Source organism: Cynoglossus semilaevis, chromosome 2, assembly GCF_000523025.1.
Source record: "Cynoglossus semilaevis isolate Cse_v1.0 chromosome 2, Cse_v1.0, whole genome shotgun sequence".
In the NCBI taxonomy this organism is placed as follows: Eukaryota; Metazoa; Chordata; class Actinopteri; order Pleuronectiformes; family Cynoglossidae; genus Cynoglossus; species Cynoglossus semilaevis.
The window spans coordinates 10954147-10973303 of NC_024308.1; the positions used below are offsets into that span (position 1 = coordinate 10954147).

General features: G+C 44.2%; 1 protein-coding gene across 4 annotated transcripts in view; it reads left to right on the forward strand.

Moving 5' to 3' along the window:
- The window catches only part of pik3r3b (phosphoinositide-3-kinase, regulatory subunit 3b (gamma)), a 40595-nt gene that overhangs the window by 13727 nt on the left and 7711 nt on the right, over positions 1-19157 (forward strand). The window contains exons 1-8 of one of the 4 annotated variants that reach the window (XM_008337773.3): positions 7446-7711; positions 7811-7915; positions 15877-16021; positions 16439-16537; positions 16853-17033; positions 17527-17652; positions 17744-18063; positions 18668-18742. In XM_008337773.3, coding sequence (XP_008335995.1) covers positions 7858-7915; positions 15877-16021; positions 16439-16537; positions 16853-17033; positions 17527-17652; positions 17744-18063; positions 18668-18742 — 1004 coding nt within the window. In that variant the 5' untranslated portion in view covers positions 7446-7711; positions 7811-7857. Of the gene's footprint in view, positions 1-7445; positions 7916-12167; positions 12259-15876; positions 16022-16438; positions 16538-16852; positions 17034-17526; positions 17653-17743; positions 18064-18667; positions 18743-19157 lie in introns of those variants that run through there. The other 3 variants (XM_008337762.3, XM_008337781.3, XM_008337770.3) reach the window with 3 other exon arrangements.

Consider the following 19157-nt stretch of genomic DNA (forward strand, 5'->3'; position numbering starts at 1 on the left):
AGTATAATGATAATATAATAAAATAAATGAATTATATATTTTGGAAAAGTTTGGCAGGCCGGATTAAAAAGCTGAACAGGCCGCATCCGGCCCCCGGGCCGTAGTTTGCCCATGCCTGTTCTTCTTCCTCGTATTCTTTTCCAGCTGGACACAGACACACATGCAAATCTGTTCCTGCAGTGTGAATATTTTATAAATGTGTGTGTGTGTGTGCTGACTCAGCCTATTCTGCCCCGATGTAAAAACAATTCTACCACTGGTATCATTAATTTTCCTCTCAGCCCAGCTCTTCCTCGCTATTTATTTACATGACGCTGACGATCTGCACACACACTCACACACACACAGTACTGCAGTACTACAGCCATATATCTTTCTGCAGTAACAGAGCTGTGCAGCTTGGCATGTAGCATCCCATAATAGTAAACAACACTGGACTGGGTCGCACTGGTGACTAACGTCCTCACTGGTCCTCACTGGTCCTCACTGGTCCTCACTGGTCCTCACTGGTCCCTGACTTCGCCTCCGTCTCTGTGAAATACTACATTTGTTTATTCTTGGTGATGTCATCCTAAAAAGGCCATCTTTCATAGAGAAGGTGAAGTCAAAAAGTTCTCACACTAGTGTATCAACGTATATATGTATATAATGCCCTCCCCCCGTACACCACCCCTCCTCCCTGACCTCCCAGAGCTGGGGCAGAGAGACGAGGATGTCAGTAAATCATCAGTCAGTGGTGGGGGGTTTGATGGACTCTGGCTCCACACCTGCTGGAAGATGGATTTTACCATCAGCGCCCCCTTGAGGACAGACTGAGACTCAATCACTGGGGTCAGCAGACTAATTGAAAATGCCAAATGCTGATCCTTCAGTTACTTTGAACATGGACTCTGTGTCCGTCTGCCCCTGACGCTGCAACCTTAACCCCCACCATCACCCCCTCACCCTTCCACCCAAGCTCCATATGTGATCCTCACACTCTCTCTCTCTCTTTCACTGTCCGGCCCATTGTTAGCAATGGATACTGCCCTCTTAGGATCTCCACCCCCCGCTCCCTCTCTGTCCCTGCACCGGGACCTGAGGAGGCTTCCTATGGACAGGGGGGTCACAAGGTCAAGACACAAGTGGACATAAATCTGTGGCCTGGCTATCCATCCCACGACCGCCCCCACACTCACACAGATCATCCATCCACCGCCCGACACACACACACACACTGGTCCAGCTAACAATAGCGCCTCCTGGGTGTAAATAATGATGATATTGTTCTGCTGAATGGACCTGTGTCCAGGCGATAAGACCGATATAGTTATATATATATATATAGCAATATAGGGTGGGCTGTGGGTGAGTGGGCTATGGGGGCATTATCCTTTATCTGTGCTGTGGCGCACCCTGTGTGTGTGTGTGTGTGTCATACTCTTAATTATTAATGCCTGAGCCCTCACCATTTTTTCATTCATCTCTTAGCCAATTCACCACACACACACACACATCCTCCACCCCCCACCCCCACCCCCCCGGCTGTTGTGTTCCTCCAGGACTGTCCATTGTTCTGCCCAGGTCTTCTTCTTGATTTACTTTTTTTTCACAGTTTTTTCTCCATCTTTAATTCTCTCCACGACGACTCATTTTCTTCCTCTCTTCTTCTCCTCTTCTTCTTGAAGACTTAGAGCAACAGAATTATCAATAAGTTAAATGAATAATCTGTCTGTAGTCGACGACAGGACTGATCACAATGATCCATAACTGTGAAAATGGCACTTCTCTGTGTTTCCAACACTGCAGTATTAGCACGTACTTCACAGTACTGTGGTGTGAAACAGTGTGAAACAGTGTGAACAATCAACCTAGATCACAGCAGTGTTTCACTGAAGGCCTCCTCACCCTGTCTGTGTGTGTGTTAATGCCTGGCTGACTGTGCTGCTGCATGAATTATGCTGAGTCATGGTGAGCTGCTGCCTTGACAACCAGTGGAGAGGAGTGTTGGTGAAGAGGGGACTGTCTGATCTGGTGAAAGAACAGAAACAAAAGAAATGTAGGGCTGAGGGAGAGAAAGAGAGGGGGGGGGGGGGGATTTGGCCAGAGGAGGAAATAAAGGAAGTCTTTATGTAGGTCAGTGAAATAGAGAATATAGAGAGGGAGAGCAGAGGGGAGAGAGGGAAGGTAAAAGTGGGGAGGGAGGATGGAGTGACATGGAGAGAGAACAGTGGCTCAGCAGTTTTCAGTGCAGCAGCAGCAGCAGAAACCTGCTTCAATGTACAGTGTTGCATCATAGGATCTCAGGGCAACGGCCGCATTCGCATTGCAGGATGACATCACTCACAACAGAGTGAGAGGGCGAGGGGGGCTGTCTTACATCTCTGTCCTTTTGTCAGTCGGTCTGTCTGTCTCTCTGGGTCCCCCTGGGGGGGTTGTGAAGCTATAACAGCTGAGTAATACTCAGCCCTGTACCAGCCTCAGCCTTTTTATGGAGAACTAGTTTTTTTTCTTCTTTAAATGTCAGTGGTTTACAAACTGTATGTAAAATGGTAGACTACTGATAAAACTGACACTAATTTTATTTTTACTCTTCATCATGTTTGATGTTTTTTATTTAATTTTGGTAAATGTGTGAACTTTAGTCCATTACCAGTTCAGACCTGCAGGGTTGTTTCTTTTTTTTTTTACCACAGGAGCAGAAACTCATGTTGACATTTTTTAAGTCATTTTTGAAGTAAAACGTTTATTCAGCTGTTGCACTGCTAAAATGTCACTATATGCTAATAAATCGCTAACACACCTCTGTGTTGCTAAACCCCTGCTAACACGTAGGATGCTAGCGTGATGGTAGGATCAGAATAAATGGTTTTTTATATTTTCAGGGAAAAAACTGGACCCAGTTTATGGGATTAGACAAACATGGGATGGATCATATATTGTGTATTTAGCACCACCTAAAGGCCAGGGGAGGCAGACCACATGCTCAATGCTGGCCATCTACAAATACAATGAGAATGAATCTAAACAGCAGACTGAACCTTTAACTACACACACACACATGCAGATAATCCAGTGGTCCACAGGTGCTGCTGGGTCATGACGGTATGGCCCACTCCTCGTGGCGTCTCTGTCACTGAGGGGCTAAAAAGGAACAGTTGAAGTTCCACAGCCCTGTTCTGTGCTCTAATCTCCTGATGTGGGGTTTTCTTGGCAGCTGCAGCTCAGCCTGCAGGTGGCGTCTGACCTCAGAGCATGTGACACACGCACAGATAAGACACCGCCTCAGAACACACACACCAGCCCAGATTATGAGTCAATAACTGCAGAGTGTGTGGAGTTTACTGAAGTTTGGAACAGCAGTGGCGGTGGCAGTAACAGTAACAGTAACAACAGCAGCAGTAACAGTAACAACAGCAGCAGTAACAGTAACAACAGCAGCAGTAACAGAAACAGCAGTAACAGTAACAGCAGAAACAGTAACAGCAGCAGCAGTAACAGTAACAGCAACAGCAGCAGTAACAGCAGCAGTAACAGGAACAGCAGCAGTAACAGTAACAACAGCAGCAGTAACAGAAACAGCAGTAACAGTAACAGCAGTACCAGTAACAGCAGCAGCAGTAACAGCAGCAGCAGTAACAGCAACAGCAGCAGTAACAGTAACAGTAACAGTAACAACAGCAGCAGTAACAGAAACAGCAGTAACAGTAACAGCAGCAGTCACAGTAACAGCAGCAGTAACAGTACCAGCAGCAGTAACAGTAACAGCAGAAACAGTAACAGCAGTAACAGTACCAGCAGCAGCAGTAACAGTAACAGTAACAGCAGCAGCAGTGTTCAGTACAGGCCCAGTCCAGGGCCATGTTTACAGAGTTCTGTGGGTCTTATCTGTCATGGTGTAGACTGCATCATGGGTGCAGCAGCAGCAGACTAAACCCTGATAGACACACAGGTGGCTTCACGTGTTGAGCAGAACTTCATGGTCAAACACAGGGTTCTGATCTCAGACTGTGGATCGTCTTCAGTGAAGTGACCATAGGGTTCTGGTATGGATCTGTGACAGTTGTGTGAAGCTGTAGGAGGGGGAGTCAAAGTTCCCAGACAGAGTTGTTGACAGTGACAGTGTTGGTTCCTGCAGGTTTCCACTGGTGCTGCCTGAAAAGACCCAGACCCTCAGTCCTGGACCAGTCCAGGATAATCCCCTGCTAATAGCCTCATAACAATACACTACCTTCAGACGGGGGGCTATGGGTGGGCAGTTGTCATCAGTAATTACAGCTGTCCAGTCTTCCTGTCTGTCTGCCTGCTGCCCCACTTCAGGGACAACAATACATGAAGGGTCTGCTCCCCAATCTGCTGTCCGTCCACGCTGTCCTCCCACTACACCCACATACTCACCCGCTCACCCACCCATCTATACTTGTCTGTATCCCCTCCCTTAACTCCCCTGTCTGGTCTGTCTGTCATGGAGGGGCAGATGACCCTGAGGTTGGAGGATCCACCTGACTCCCCCACCCCACCATGGAAAAGGAGTGAATGCTGTGGGAATGTCACTGGGTGAATTCTATTTAATGCAACACACACACACATTTCTGTGTGTGTGTGTGGTTGTTTCACAGATGGCTCGTGCTGGACACACACCCCAGAGCTCCTCTCTGTCAAGTGTGTCGAACAGGTTTAATTGCTGCCGCCACTCTCTCGGTGTGTGTGTGTGTGTGTGTGTGTGTGTGCCACAGTCAGGCAGATGGAACCCCAACAATGACACAGGAACTGACTCTCTGCTCCTCCTGGTACAAAAGAGAAAGAGAGGAAGAAGGAGGGGCAGACAGAAGTAGAAGGGGGAGAAGGTGAGGTGGGGGAGGATAGTAAAATGCAGATTAAAATTGCACAGTTCTCAGTCATCAGCCCACTGCGCCCTATTTAACCCCCCAACAATAGAACAGAGTGGCGTCAAGTGGTTTGTTTGGGGGGGGGGGGTTCATAATCACACCTGACGTCTCAGATGGAACCTGTAATTGCATGTCCCCCCCACCAGGGGTAGAAATTTACATATTAAAGACACAGTCAGAGTGGAAAATGTCAGTGACCAACGGTTTTTGTTGGTACATTCAAACGTCATCACATGGGAATTTAACACCAACCCTGATCTAGAATTTGTATTTTGTTTGTGATATAGTTTGTATTTTTATGCTGATCGATCTTTAGCTCCTCTGGTCTCGTCATCACAGCTAGCTTCTTGCTTCTACTTGTTTGTCAAGGTGTTCTGAACTGTAACCCGTCGCTGTAACGTCCCTGCTGGGTTTAAATAATGTAATGGCCTGTCCGACTGCGACACTGACTGTACGACTGTAGACAACTACAGCCGTACAGTCACTTTGTTTTCTTTTTACATTATTGCCATTATTACTATCTGCTTAGTGAGAGGCAAACCACAGGGGGCAGGCTCATCAACCCCCCCTCCCCCCTCGCCTGTAATGAAATAAAGTGGACATTCTCATTTGTTTAACACTACACATAAATATTTAATTTCTCAATAATGTAAAATAATTAACCATCTGTCAGTAATTGGCAGTGGAACAATGAGCAGTGTGACTGTTGTCTAATTAATAATCCAATTACATCCATTATTAACTCTCATTTTAGCCCAGTGTGTGGTCTAAGCAGGCCCCCCAGGCTCCTCTCGTCCATCCATCTTCTCCAGCCTTAACCATCACTGAAGTCAGTGCCGGCTGAAACCAGAGGGGAGACAGGAAGCAGCCTGGAGAGGTCAGCAGTCCGTCAGGGGCCTGAACCACACAGACACATGAACACTCGTACCTGTTCAACCTTTTTTATCTGACAATGTCTGAATCCAACGTTTCCTTGGTCAGAATGCAGCCAAGTTGTAGTTTTTGCAGTTTTCATGGCTTTTATTTTGATATTTCAATTTTTCTTTCTAGGGCTGCGTATTAACAAGCATCTGTCGATACGATACATATCATGATACAGGGCAACGATACGATATATTGAGCTATACTATGATACAATAGTCACAACGATATATTGAGTTTTTTCCCCCAATGTAACTGTAGTCAAAGTGTCATCATAGTAAAGACTCTGCTGCTGTTCCATCTGAACATCAGGTTACTAACATTGGAACAGAGGGATCTACATTTGGAATCACTGGAGGAGAAAGAAAAGAAAAAGAAAATGAACCAACACCAGGAATATTTGACTGAGAATTGGTGATAAAAAAAATCAGTACACTGATGGAGGAGAGTGATACGGTATCAGGAAATGGAATATTACGATATTTTGTGTATGGATATTTTCTTGCACTCCTATTAAATAAATAGATTAAATACACTTTTTTTTAGTCCACAAACATCTGCTTTTTAGATTCTCCATTCTGAGCTGGACACAGACACAGATATAATTTATGTTGTTAATTATAACTACGTTTCTGAGTTTATATTAGCCACACAGCTGTATGGGCCTTTAATGACTGGAATCTAAGGCTCTGACAATGTAATTCAGCCTAAAAAAGTCAGTATTTGCAGTTTGCAGTAGGTCAATAAATTATTTAAAACATTACAACATTAATGATTTAGAATAGTTGACAATTTACCAAAATATATTACAGTGAGGATGTGTGTGTGTGTGTGTGTGTGCACTATAGTAAAGTAGGTTGATTTACTAAATGCATGTGAAACTAAACTTTGTGTCCTAGAACAGCAAATGTGGTGTGGACAATTAATGTGACATCACTTACAGTCTGCTGTCCTCAATGGGCTTGTGTCAATCGTGGGTTCACCAGTATTTGGAAAAATGTATAAATTAACTGAACTCTTTCATCAACATTTTGTTTCAAACTTCTCCCACGAGGCTGAGGTGATAGAAGTTTTAAATATTGTGATCAAATTACTGCTAATAATGAATTAATGACGTTAATAAAGCTGTAAATAGTGTTTTTAAAATATATTTGTGACCATTTGGTACCTTATGATGTTTCTCTCGCAAACATAATATTTGGCCCACATTTTATTGTTTAGTTTCCCATCTACATGATCTCCTTTGTGTTTGAACATTCACGACACCTCGACGTCATCTACCCAGTCTGAACTGTTCTCCTGCCGAGACGTTTTCCTTGTCCGCTTTTAAATCCAGACTTGGAGCTGGTGAGAACAGACTCGTGCAGCGATTGGTCGATGAAAATGGCGCTAATCACTATGACTTAGCGGCAGGGGTGACAGGGGCTTAACAAGCGTGTATTGTAACAACAGTTAAAAAGAATAATTTGATGTTTATATATGGTGTAAGTTCACGAGTATCACTCTTCCACTGCCGTAGTGTTTTTGGACGGAACAATTGAATTTTAAACGATTCCATTTGGAGGAGTCGTTGTTGTCTCCCTGTGAAGAGGAGCGAAGTGGTTTGTCCCAGTCGTGGTCTGCCTCCGCCAGCCTCCTATACTCAGTGGTCTGGTTAAAAATGAAAATAACCATCCGCCGGTAACAGCGGCGGAGTTGGAGGAGAAGGAAGTGGGGGAGAATGTAGAGTTAGCGTCTGCAATAGTGGCGTTTTTTTTTTTATTATATTAACATGAGCATGTAGAGAAACGGAGGGCCTTCATGAAGAGCCCCGGGTTAGAACCAGTCTTATGTCGGAAGAAGCCGTCGCAGCCGGTGCTTGCTGTACTCTATTCGTCTATTTATTCCCGACTGAAGCTGGAATTCAGAAACACGACTTTGACGTAAATAGATAGACCGACTTTTCTTAGCGCTATTGTATTCATTTTATTCGGTGTTTCTTTTGTCAAGTTTAAGCGACACGACAAAAATGTATAACACAGTGTGGACGACGGAGAAAGCCGCCGAGGAAGGAGACTGGAGGGACGTGATGATGCCCTATTCCACGGAGCTGATATTTTACCTGGAAATGGACCAACAACCACCAGGTAAAAAACGTATCAAATAGTCAAAGTAGAGTTCTAAATCCGAGCCGAATGTTCGAGAGATGACAGAAAAGCTGTAGAGGAGCAGATGTCACGTTCAGTGTCTCCTGCAAATGCTCGAAAGTTGAAAACCGTGAATACCGCTGCTGGAATACGGCTGCCGCCACACACCCCCGCTCTTTACACAGTCATTAGAGTCTTCCTTCTCTCTGGACGTTTTCATAAATCTGACATTTTCTGGCGTCTTTGACTGTGACAGTGCTGCCAAGTCTTCAGGATATTTTAGAGCTCCACGTCACATTCGCCTGTTTTTCCATACATTCATACAGACAGCAACAAGGACTCGACTTTACCGATTTTACCCCGGTATCCACGTCTCCCAACCCCCACATGACAACGCTTAAACACACCAGACACACATTGTTTCCTTTTCCGCACTGTAAAAATTATGCCTTTTCACTTAAGTCTGTAAGTGTAGCAAAGGAAACTGAATTTAACAATATAAACATTCAATAGAATCTTGTATTAAATACAAATAAAAGCCTGAGTAATTCATGACTAAATTTTACAGCAAACCAGCACTTCTTTTTGTAGATCAGTCTTAAACAGATCTGTTGCTTTTCTTCATTTCTTTGGTGCCTAATTAATACAGATTGTGATACTGAAATGTTTGGTTCATTTTAGGGATTTTGATGCATCATTTGACTCTTTCTGTCATTATACAGACTCAACAATTAAATAACATTATTTGAGTTGTAGTTACTAACACAAACATAAAAAAGAGATCTCTTCTAGATCATGGATCATGCTGTAATCAGCTATAGCCTGTGCCAACAGTGTTTAAAGGGGGGAGGTATACAGGAGAGAGACAGAGCTGGAACAATGAGCCAGTCCTGCAACAATAAAAAGAAAGAACCAGAACGTTTTATAATCGTAACATTCTTCACTGACACACATCTGAGTCTGTGAACTCTGATCGGAACCACTTCCATCCATCCATCCATCCATCCATCCATCCATTCATTCATTCATTCATGCACTACACTGCAATTGTGCCAGTGTCACTTGACACCCCCTCTTCTCCGTCTCCCCCTCTCCCTGTCCTCTCAGCTTCTTTCTCTCAGCTGAATGGTCCATTGTTAGAACATGGGATGCTGTGTTGTTTGCAGGAGCTGCTGTTGAATGCACTCTGCCCAGTAGCACTATCTCCGTCTCTGTCCCTGTCTCCCCCTCTCCCCCCGTCCTTTCTCCTCCTCCATCTGTCCACTGACACTCACTGTGTACCACAGACACCAGAAAGTGCTGTCCTGTTATGTCACGTAGAACGTTTTTCATGCCCCGGGCTTCATGACATCACACTGATTAGACAACAGACGGTGTGTGTGTGTCAACCAGTTCTAGATCTTATACTTTAGTTCAACTGAAGCTTCTCTTGCTGTTGGTTCATGGTAGAAAAGCAGACAATAATATGGTTGGTTTATTTGTCTTTTGATGATGCTGTTTGGATTGCCCCCCCCCCCCTTGTTAGACTGAAGGTGCTCAAAATGGATCTATTATTTTCATTTTCTTGACCAAACAAACAACTAATCAATCCATTGCAATAATAATTGACCAAGACAGTGTTATTGACTGTATTAGATGGTTCCACTTCCTGACCGTTTTACTATGGCCACTCACTGTTCAACACACAGCCGACAGGTGGAGGCCGCTGTCATCAGACACGACGTTTGGAACGTCACATGTCACGGCTCTGATTTAATTCCATGTAGTAAATGAAGACAGAAAGGGTGTGTTTTTGACCCAGTGCTGAGTCAGTCAAGACTGGTGAGATACAGTGATCCTGTAGAACTGACATGGAGGACAAGGACAGCACCTGAGGACACTTGTTATCTTCAGCTGTTCATTCTTTTCTTAATTTATTTAAATAAACAAACTAAACATGCAACGCCGTCGTCTCTGCTTCTCCAAAAAATAAGAATAAATGACGTCCTGTAACGCCAAGTAACAAAGAACCCTGCTCACGTCTGTTAGGCTGGTCAGAGCGAACTGATGGGGGGGGGTGGGGGGGGGGTCAACAGTCAGGGATGAGAGAGAAGGAGAGACGTGTAAAAAAGCACTACAAGACACAGATGTTCATTAGAATGTTTATTACACAGGGATTGAAATGTGAACGCCTCAGTGACAGAAAAGTGTGTGTGTCTTTGTGTGTATGTGATGATGAGCACAGGTGGAGTGCCCCCTCCCATCTCCCCCACCCCAAGGGACAACAATGCCAGTGTTTCTACTGACAACTCTGTCTGAAGGTTGTGTGTGTGTGTGTGTGTACATGCATAGTGGGAAGCGTTTTATCTCCCTCCCAGTGGAAAATCACAGGGGCATCATGTTTAAAGGGCTGTTTCAAAGTTTTTTGAATGTTAATTCCACCATGAGTTTTGTTCCAGTTTCCACAGTAGAAATGGGTGACACTGGGTGACACGGTGCCTGCTCTGGCCATTATTTAGTGTGACTTTAATTGCGGTATAATGTTGTTCTGCATTGTTATGCAACTGCACTGCTGCTGTGGTAACAATAGAGCTGCGGAGCTGCTGCTGCTGCTGGCCACTGGTATGGCTGTTGATGTTGAGGGTTTACACTGAGGGTTTCATCAAATCAATAAGAAATCATCACATTTTCAAGTTGTGTAATTATTTTATCAAACATTTTTATGTGAGTTGAGAGAAATCTTTTTAATCTGTTTTAATGTTACAAAAATGTTCCAAATGATTTTTGGCTTTTTTTTCTCGCTGCGTTTGTCTTTTATACCTGATCTCCCAGGAGTCTTGAAACGGGAGGTTAGGAAGTGGATTGGATTTTAGTGGAGGATGAGTGTGTGTGTGTGGACCCTGTGTATCTGTTATGTGTGTCTTTGTTATGGTGTGACTACAGTGTGATGCCAGTTCTTCATATGATTATGACAGATTGGTCCAGGAAGCTTAAACAATGACAAATATTTAGAATTCTTTTGTTGAGAATTCAGGCTCCTGATTCCGGCAGCTTCTGTCCACATCACAGCGTCTTTGTCACATCGTTCACGGTCGGCTGATTTAAAGAGTCGATGGCTCTTCACACACTGATGATTGAAAATTAATCATCTGCTGAACAGGGATGGACAGACTGTGTTCCATTTTGGAGCCTAATCTACCCAGTGCTTGTTTGTCTGTCCATATGGACTGTAATGATGGTCATAATCTCAGCATAAATTAAACCTCCTTCCAATGACAACGAGGCTTCGCTCTGACCTCAGAGCAGGACCACCATCTCAACTTAGTGTTTGCTGCTCCGTGTCTTTGTGCCTTTGTGTCAGCTGTATGTCAGGAGCGGCTCTTTGTTGGTGGATGGAGTTTACTCAGTTGTCGTGGAGATGCATGTGTTGGAATGTCAGTGAAGTGTCATCATAGTAAAGACTCTGCTGCTGTTCCATCTGAACATCAGGTTACTAACATTGGAACAGAGGGATCTACATTTGGAATCACTAGAGGAGAAAGAAAAGAAAAAGAAAATGAACCAACACCAGGAATATTTGACTGAGAATTGGTGATAAAAAAATCAATACACTGATATTGAGGATATGGTATCAGGAAACTAAACGTAAAAGTATTTCAATATATTGATGTTTAATCACACTGTGACTTCTGACCTTAAGTACTTGATGAATTGTGAATAGTTGTGAAGTCAGCCAGGACTGTTGATGATGTTTATTTATGATATAATGTACCTGAAGGCATCACTGAGGAGTTGGCTTTAAGTTCGAATTTATTCATAAAAAGTCCAAGAATGACAGTGAAACGGTGAGAAGAAGTGAGTTTTTTCAGCTGGAGCCTGGAGCTGGAGCCTGGAGCTGGAGCCTGGAGCTACCTGTTGATTTAGAGCTGGATGCTGCTGCTGCTGTTGTGTGTGTTCATTACCCAGAAGGAATTGATATACTACTTTGTTACTCCACCTCCCTCCTTTCTTTCTCTTGTGGGATCTGCAGCTCCCCTCCCTGTATTTTGCCCTGCCTCCTGATTGGCTGTGGGGGCGGGCCTCCGTGCTGTGATTAGTTGTGGCGTTAGCGTGTAGGCATGTGCCTGTTATAGGATCAGCCCTCCTGGCTTCTTTTCTTCAGTGTGGACAGAGTGCAAAGCAGCAGCAGGAGGTGGTGGTGGAGGCAGTGGCAGTGGAGAAGGAGGTGGTTGACGCAGGAGGAGAGTGAGAGGGAGAGAGAGAGGAGAGTGTGAGTCCATCTAGAAAGAGAAGAAAGGTTGAAGTAAACGGCGGAGAGCAGAGTGGCAGCATGCAGCTGATGGAGAGTCCGATGGTGGAGGAGGGTAAGAGGAGAACCAGAAGATCTTTCTTTGTCCGTTTCTTTGTCCTTCTGTCCTCTCATCATCTGTCCTCAGTGTTCACGTCCACAGTCTCCATCATGTCCATCTTCTAATTTCAGGGTTTTTTATCTGACACTTGGCTTTTTTACTCCTTTTTCCATCTTTTTCTGACTGCAACTCCTTCTCCTTCCTCTTCTCTTCTTCTCTAACTTTCCTTACATCCTTGGACTTCACTCCTTCATTCCTCCTCCTCCTGCTCCTCACTTCTCTCCTCTCCTCTGTTACTTGACATCAAGTGTTTTGTTTTTAATCCAACCCACTGTTGTCGCAGCTTCTTAAAACTTTGTTTTCCAGTTTAGTCTTAAGCTCATGAAGAATCCCCATAATGCATTTCACTTTTATGCATTAAACTGTCTTCATTACATTAATGTTGACTTTTTTTATTATTATTATTTCTGATAATGAGGTAGAACTTTGGTTTGAACAGGTGATTATTTTACCTCCATGTGTGCATGCGTTCACAGCTGAAACACGCCCACATGCTGTGGAAGATGCTTACACACACGCGCGCACACACACACACTCTCAGCACCTGCAGCTTTTCCTACAGTCGACTCTGGTTTCAAGTTGTGGAAACAAATGTTTTTCTTTTCTCTTGTGCTCTGCTGACAGACCAGTGTCAGTGAGATCTTTGTTTGCAGCAGTAGCAGGTCATCAGCTGATTTTCTTTTTTTCCTGAGCTCCTGGTTAACAGATCACTTCTGACCGTGCTGTTGTGTTTGTGTGCATGTGTGTGTCAATCTGTGCTGACAGTCATTGTTCTGGGTGCCTGTGTGTATGTGTGGAATGACTAGTGATATGGCTACATGTATGCACACGCGTGTATGTGTGTGTGCCAGAGTGCTGCTCCTTTGTCTGCTGAGTGGGAGAAGGAGGAGGAGGCGGAGGAGGAGGAGGAGGAGGTTGCGCTGACGGTCCCCTTTGTTCACCGTCCCTCACTCTAGCGGTGCGTTCTGCAGTAGCATTGCTGACTGTTTTCAGGTGATTTGTGTGGAAACCCACGCAGTATCAACATTTTCTTCACCTTCAGTGACATGTACCAACACTCCTTTCTTTGTTGGGGGGGTTGTCATCAGAAAGAAAAACTTAAAAAAGGTAAAGAAATTTGAGGCAAAGAATAAAAAACTGGTCAGGTTCAGCTCTACAGATGCTGCAGAGGTCAACATTGGCACTTTATCACCACAGGCGTGAGGTCAGAGGTCAGCATTGTTTACGGTTCTTTACTGTCCTGTTGTGACCACGAAGTGGAAAGTTGCTGTGAAACCAGTGTTGTTCTCCACATGTCATTTGATTGGTTTCTGACGTTCTGAGTTAATGATGCCCAATTGTCTTGGGCAGAGACCCCTAGTGGACAGGGCTGTAAACAAGCTGGAATAAAGAAGAGCCAAAGTTGAGGAGTTTGGAGATGGAGTTAGAGAAGTGGGGTTTGAACCTGGAATTGATGTTGTGGATAATTAGAACAAAGGATGTTGAAGATGGAGCTGCAGAAGCTTCAAACAGACATCGCTTTAGTTTATTTTCTATGAGTTGATTTAATGAGCTCTGAGCTCCACTTACAATCCTGAATTTATGTGTTGTAAGTTTGGCTATAAAGTGGACTTTTACCCGTGTTCATGAAGGTGTGTGTGTGTGTGTGTGTGTGTGAGAGAGAGAGAGAGAAGTTTGGCAAGTGACAACCACAGTCACCGACTTCAGTGATGGTATGGAGCCAAGAAATGGTGGGGGTGGGGGTGGTGGTGGTGGTGTGTGTGAACGGAGGGACAGTGGAGTGTGGACCAACAGGAGGTTGGAGAAGAACAAAGAGCAGCTGTTGTCGGATGTCTGTGTTAATGTCACTGTGATCTCAGTAAAACCTTCTTTGATGCTTTAATTTTTTTTTGGCGTTGCTCATAAAGAAGAAAAAACTTACTTTTATTGACTTAAATCCTTAAATTCTAAAATCAACTGTTTTTTAATACAATTTAAAAATTTTGTTTTTAATAATATTTATTATTATTATTATTATTATTTCATCTAGTGTGTAAATTATAATTTAAATACATTTCTGTGCCTTCCATATTTTAAGTGTGTCCGTTGTTGTTACTCCAGGCACACAAGCTCAATGTACTCGAACAACCCAGTTTTGGAGCCCCCTGGTGGCTGTCATGGCTTCTGCAGTCTTTGTTTCACTAACACTTCATCTTTTTACCTTAAGTTATAAGAACATGACATCAGATTAATGAGCCGAAGGATTGAAACATTTGCAAGAACAAAAAAAGGTCAAAGTTAAACAAATATAAATGGGAAGAAACAAATACTTCGAGTGTTGTCTGGACAAAGAGGTGTGTGTAGTGAGGTCAGTGTTGTTAATGTTCTGATATCCACCTCCACTGATGTCGACAGGGTCCATTATTAACACCCGGTGACCACCGACCAAATTCCTTCACTGTTCTCTCTGTCAATGCAGCTCTTCCTGTGCATTGTGGGTCAGTTGTGTCGCCGCCAATTTGTGTTCACCGATGCTCACACTCCAGTGCTCATCTGTATGTGTGTGTGTGTGTGTGTGTGTGTGTAGATTTCTGTCCTGGCCTTCACACACTCTACTGCTATGTGTGTGGAGTCCAAATGAAAGGCACAGGCTGTGATTTACAGAACTGTATCAATATCCTCCATCATCATAAGCGGATGAAAATGAATGGATGGACTATAAATATGAAAGGTCCTGATTGGACAATGTTCACTTCACTTTCTCACTAATGATTTTTCTGAAATACTGTGGTCGGCCAACTGTTTTTGGTTGATCCAAATCAGTGTCAACGTTTCCACTTCTACTGTCTGATATCTTTTCTTGTTGATCACAGTCGCTCCTTTGACAACCTTAGCTTCTTTTATCACTTCCTTGTTCCTTATGATGCTACAAATCCACCACTAAGCCATACTGTAAAGACACATGAGAAACACCAGCTTTTTAAGGTCCCATGGTGATTTATGGAATAAAAAAATAAAAGAAATAGCACAGAGCACAAAATACCATCAAAATCAGACAACAGTTCTTACACACACACACACAGTCAGTTAAAATGAATAACTAAGTTATTTCCAGTTAAGTCCATTTCTTATCACCAGTCTGGTCATCATTATAATTGTGTCTTTTTGAATGTACTTGTGTTCATGCTCTGAGGACCACACACTATTCTGTGGTGATGTATGACTGAGTCATGTCAGTGTGTGTCTGTGTGATTAATAACACACCCTCAACAGCTGCAGCTCTGCACCATGTGTCCACACATGTACTGTACATACCAGCTGCAGGTTCAGATTTACATACTAGAGCGCTGTGCCTCGTAATGAAACGTTCAATTTTGCTGCCACCGATGTCGGTTCACGTGTGTGCAGAGGTTTCTGAATGGTACTCATGTATAGAAGGTTGTGGTGTCAACATCAGCAGTTGTGGACACAGTAAAAAAGAGGGTTCTGTTTCTGGCTGCAGAGTCCTGGACTACAATAAAAGACAACGCTCTCAGGACACAGATGTCTTTTATTTTACATAAAAACACATTTTCTTCTCTTTCTTCTCTTCAGCTCTACCTCCAAAGCCGGCCAAGTCCCAGCAGCCCTCATCAGTGGGTGTCGTGGGAGGGGGCAGTAGCAGCAGCGGTGGAGCCAAGGATGGAGGAGCAGCAGGATTGTTGCAGGAGGCTGAGTGGTACTGGGGAGACATATCCAGGTGAGTCACCTGAGACACCGGAGTCTGAGGTCAGCTGGTCCACAAGACCAGCGTGTTTGGGCCTCAGAGCTACATAAATGTAGGGTTAGTTCACACACACACACACACACACACACACAGTCAGATGACAACCACACCTACAGTGGAGACAGTCAGTCTGCCACCTTCAGTGGACACACACACACACACACACACACACACGCACACACAGATGTATCCAGAGCAGGGACAGGGTCAGACCAGTCCTTCCAGTCTCTCTCTCTATCTCTCTACATCACTTCACCTGACAGACTGTTTACTCTGAGGTGTGTGTGTGTGTGTGTGTGTGTGTCTGCGGGGGTGTGGCCCTCATCACCTGACTCTGATAATTGGAGGCAGACTTTTTTCATCTTTGACTTCCTGTCCGTCTGTCCTCAGGGAGGAGGTGAACGACAAACTCAGAGACATGCCCGACGGCACCTTCCTGGTTAGAGACGCTTCAACCAAGATGCAGGGCGACTACACACTGACTCTGAGGTACAGCCCCGCTGTGGACTGTTTTCAGAAGAACAATGTTGATTTATCTGGATGAGTCCTGATGAATCATGATCAGGACTGATCTACAGCCACTCGGTCAATAAACTGAGACCTCATACAAATGTCTCTGTTTTTCTGAATGATGTCACTACCTTTGACAGGAAATTAATGGGTTTTTTGTCACTCAGTAAATTCAACATAATAATAAATACTTTTCTTACACTTTACCCAAAAGTCTTAAATTTAATGCAAATATAATTTTAAATTTTTTGAACATTTTTTCCCAAATGCTTTTGTTTTGTTTGGTGTGTTCAGAAAAGGCGGCAACAACAAACTGATAAAGATCTACCACCGGGACGGGAAATACGGCTTCTCTGACCCCCTGACCTTCTGCTCAGTGGTGGAGCTCATCAGCCACTACAGACACGAGTCTCTGGCCCAGTACAACACCAAGCTTGACGTTAAGCTCATGTATCCCATCTCTCGCTTCCAGCAGGTTTGTACCCACTGACACTGAAGTTCTAAGAGCGATGAACAGACCAAACACTGTAGAAAACCCTGAGGTTCTCCACAGGTTCTCATCTCCGTGATCCTCTGGAACCTTTAAACAGAAACTCAGGACACTGTAAAGTCTTTATGCTGATGATCTTGAACTTTATTCATGTGTCCAGTCTAATTATTATAAACTCACCTTCGTCCCTCAGTTGGTGCCGCAGCCCAGAGGTTTCACTCCAGCAGCCTGTGGACCAGGGTTTCCTTGATCCCTTAAATACCTCCTCACTTAATTAAATTGTATTTATTTCCTCACCCCTTTCCTCACCCATGTATATGCCTTTAGGTCGTGACTCAGTGTGGAGCAGTCTCCCCTAGTTTTAAACTGAGGACCAGTCCAGATGGTCTGTTATGGACCTGTTGTAAACATGATGAGAACCTTCAGAGACCAACCTCAACCTCGCTCTAATGCTTCATGTCTTCTCGACCTTCTGTAGGATCAGTTGGTGAAGGAGGATAACATTGACGCTGTGGGGAAAAAGCTTCAGGAATACCACGGTCAGTACCAGGACAAGAGCAAAGAGTACGACAAACTGTACGAGGAGTACACCAAGACGTCACAGGTACACCACTGGTACTACACTGTACTTCTGTCCTGTCTTTGAACTTTAAAGCCGTGGTTGCAGCTTCCGCCTCTGTCATATTTTTATAAAGGAGATCCAGATGAAGAGAACTGCCATCGAGGCCTTCAACGAGACCATCAAGATCTTCGAGGAGCAGTGCCACACGCAGGAGTGCTACAGCAAGGACTACATCGACCGCTTCTGTCGAGAAGGCAACGACAAGGAGATCGAGCGGATCATGATCAACTACGAGAAACTCAAGTCTCGGCTGGGCGAGATCCACGACAGCAAGGTGCGGCTGGAGCAGGACGTGACGACACAGGCGATGGACAACCGTGAGACGGACAAGAAGATGAACAGCCTGAAGCCTGACCTCATACAGCTCCGCAAGATCAGGGACCAATATCTAGTGTGAGTACTGACCTGAGGTCAGGGTCACCTTGACTGCATAATTAAATAAACCAAAGACAAGACGTTCACGATCAGGATTAATAGTCAGAGTTTTCCCTAGTGGCCAAATGACGAAGTGCAACATGGTTAGGGTTAGGCAGTAGCAGGTCATGTCAGGTCAGAAGAGCAAACCTGTTGGTGTCTGTTCCTCAGGCTGACTGTGCTGTATTTCCAGGTTGAGGTGGATTAACAGGTAAACAGGGGGATTATGGACTGGGTTCAAACAAACAAAGATTAGGGTTTAGATTTTTTTTCTCAGAAAAACCTGGAATCCCTTTTCTTTGAAAACTAAAGAGAGCTCAGAAGAGCCTTGTGATCACAGTAGAAATGACACCTCATTCTTACCTCTGAATCAGTTGCCCTGCTGCTGGAGGCCCCTGGGCCACTCACCTTCTCCTACTGCCTTTTTCTGAGAACAAGTTCACCAGCATTTTAATGTCCCTGGCCTCGACCCAGATCATTCTGTTCTGCCTCGTGTTTGTTCACCATTAACCCTGCAGGAAATGAAAGAGTTCTTTATACTGATCCCTAATAGAACCCTCACTCTATCCTTCTCTCTCTGTAGCTGGCTGAATCACAAAGGAGTTCGCCAGAAACGGATTAACGACTGGCTGGGAATCAAGAACGAGAGCACTGACGAGTAAGTCTGCAGCTGAAGAAAAAACTAGGGCTAAAGCTACAAACTAGAACGTGGCTAACACGTCACTTATCAGCTGTACGCAAGAGTGTAGCTAAAGCAATGCTAACATGATGATGCAGTGATCAAACTCTACAACCAGTGGAGGACATCGGTACCAGTGTGAATGTCTTCTTTATTTCTTAATTAAGTTCTGGCCCAATTTTTACAGGGTTAGATTTGTATCAAACACTGCAGTAGTGAATCATCAAACAGGGCTTTTTATGTGTACTAAGCACCACCTGCAGGCCAGTGAAGGGGAGAGCATCATGCTCAATGGTGACAAACTCAAAATCCAGAATAATTTGAACTAAAAACACTAGTTAAAATGACTTTTGTCTTTAAGCCACCAGAGATGATGTCTGACTGTCTCAGAAGT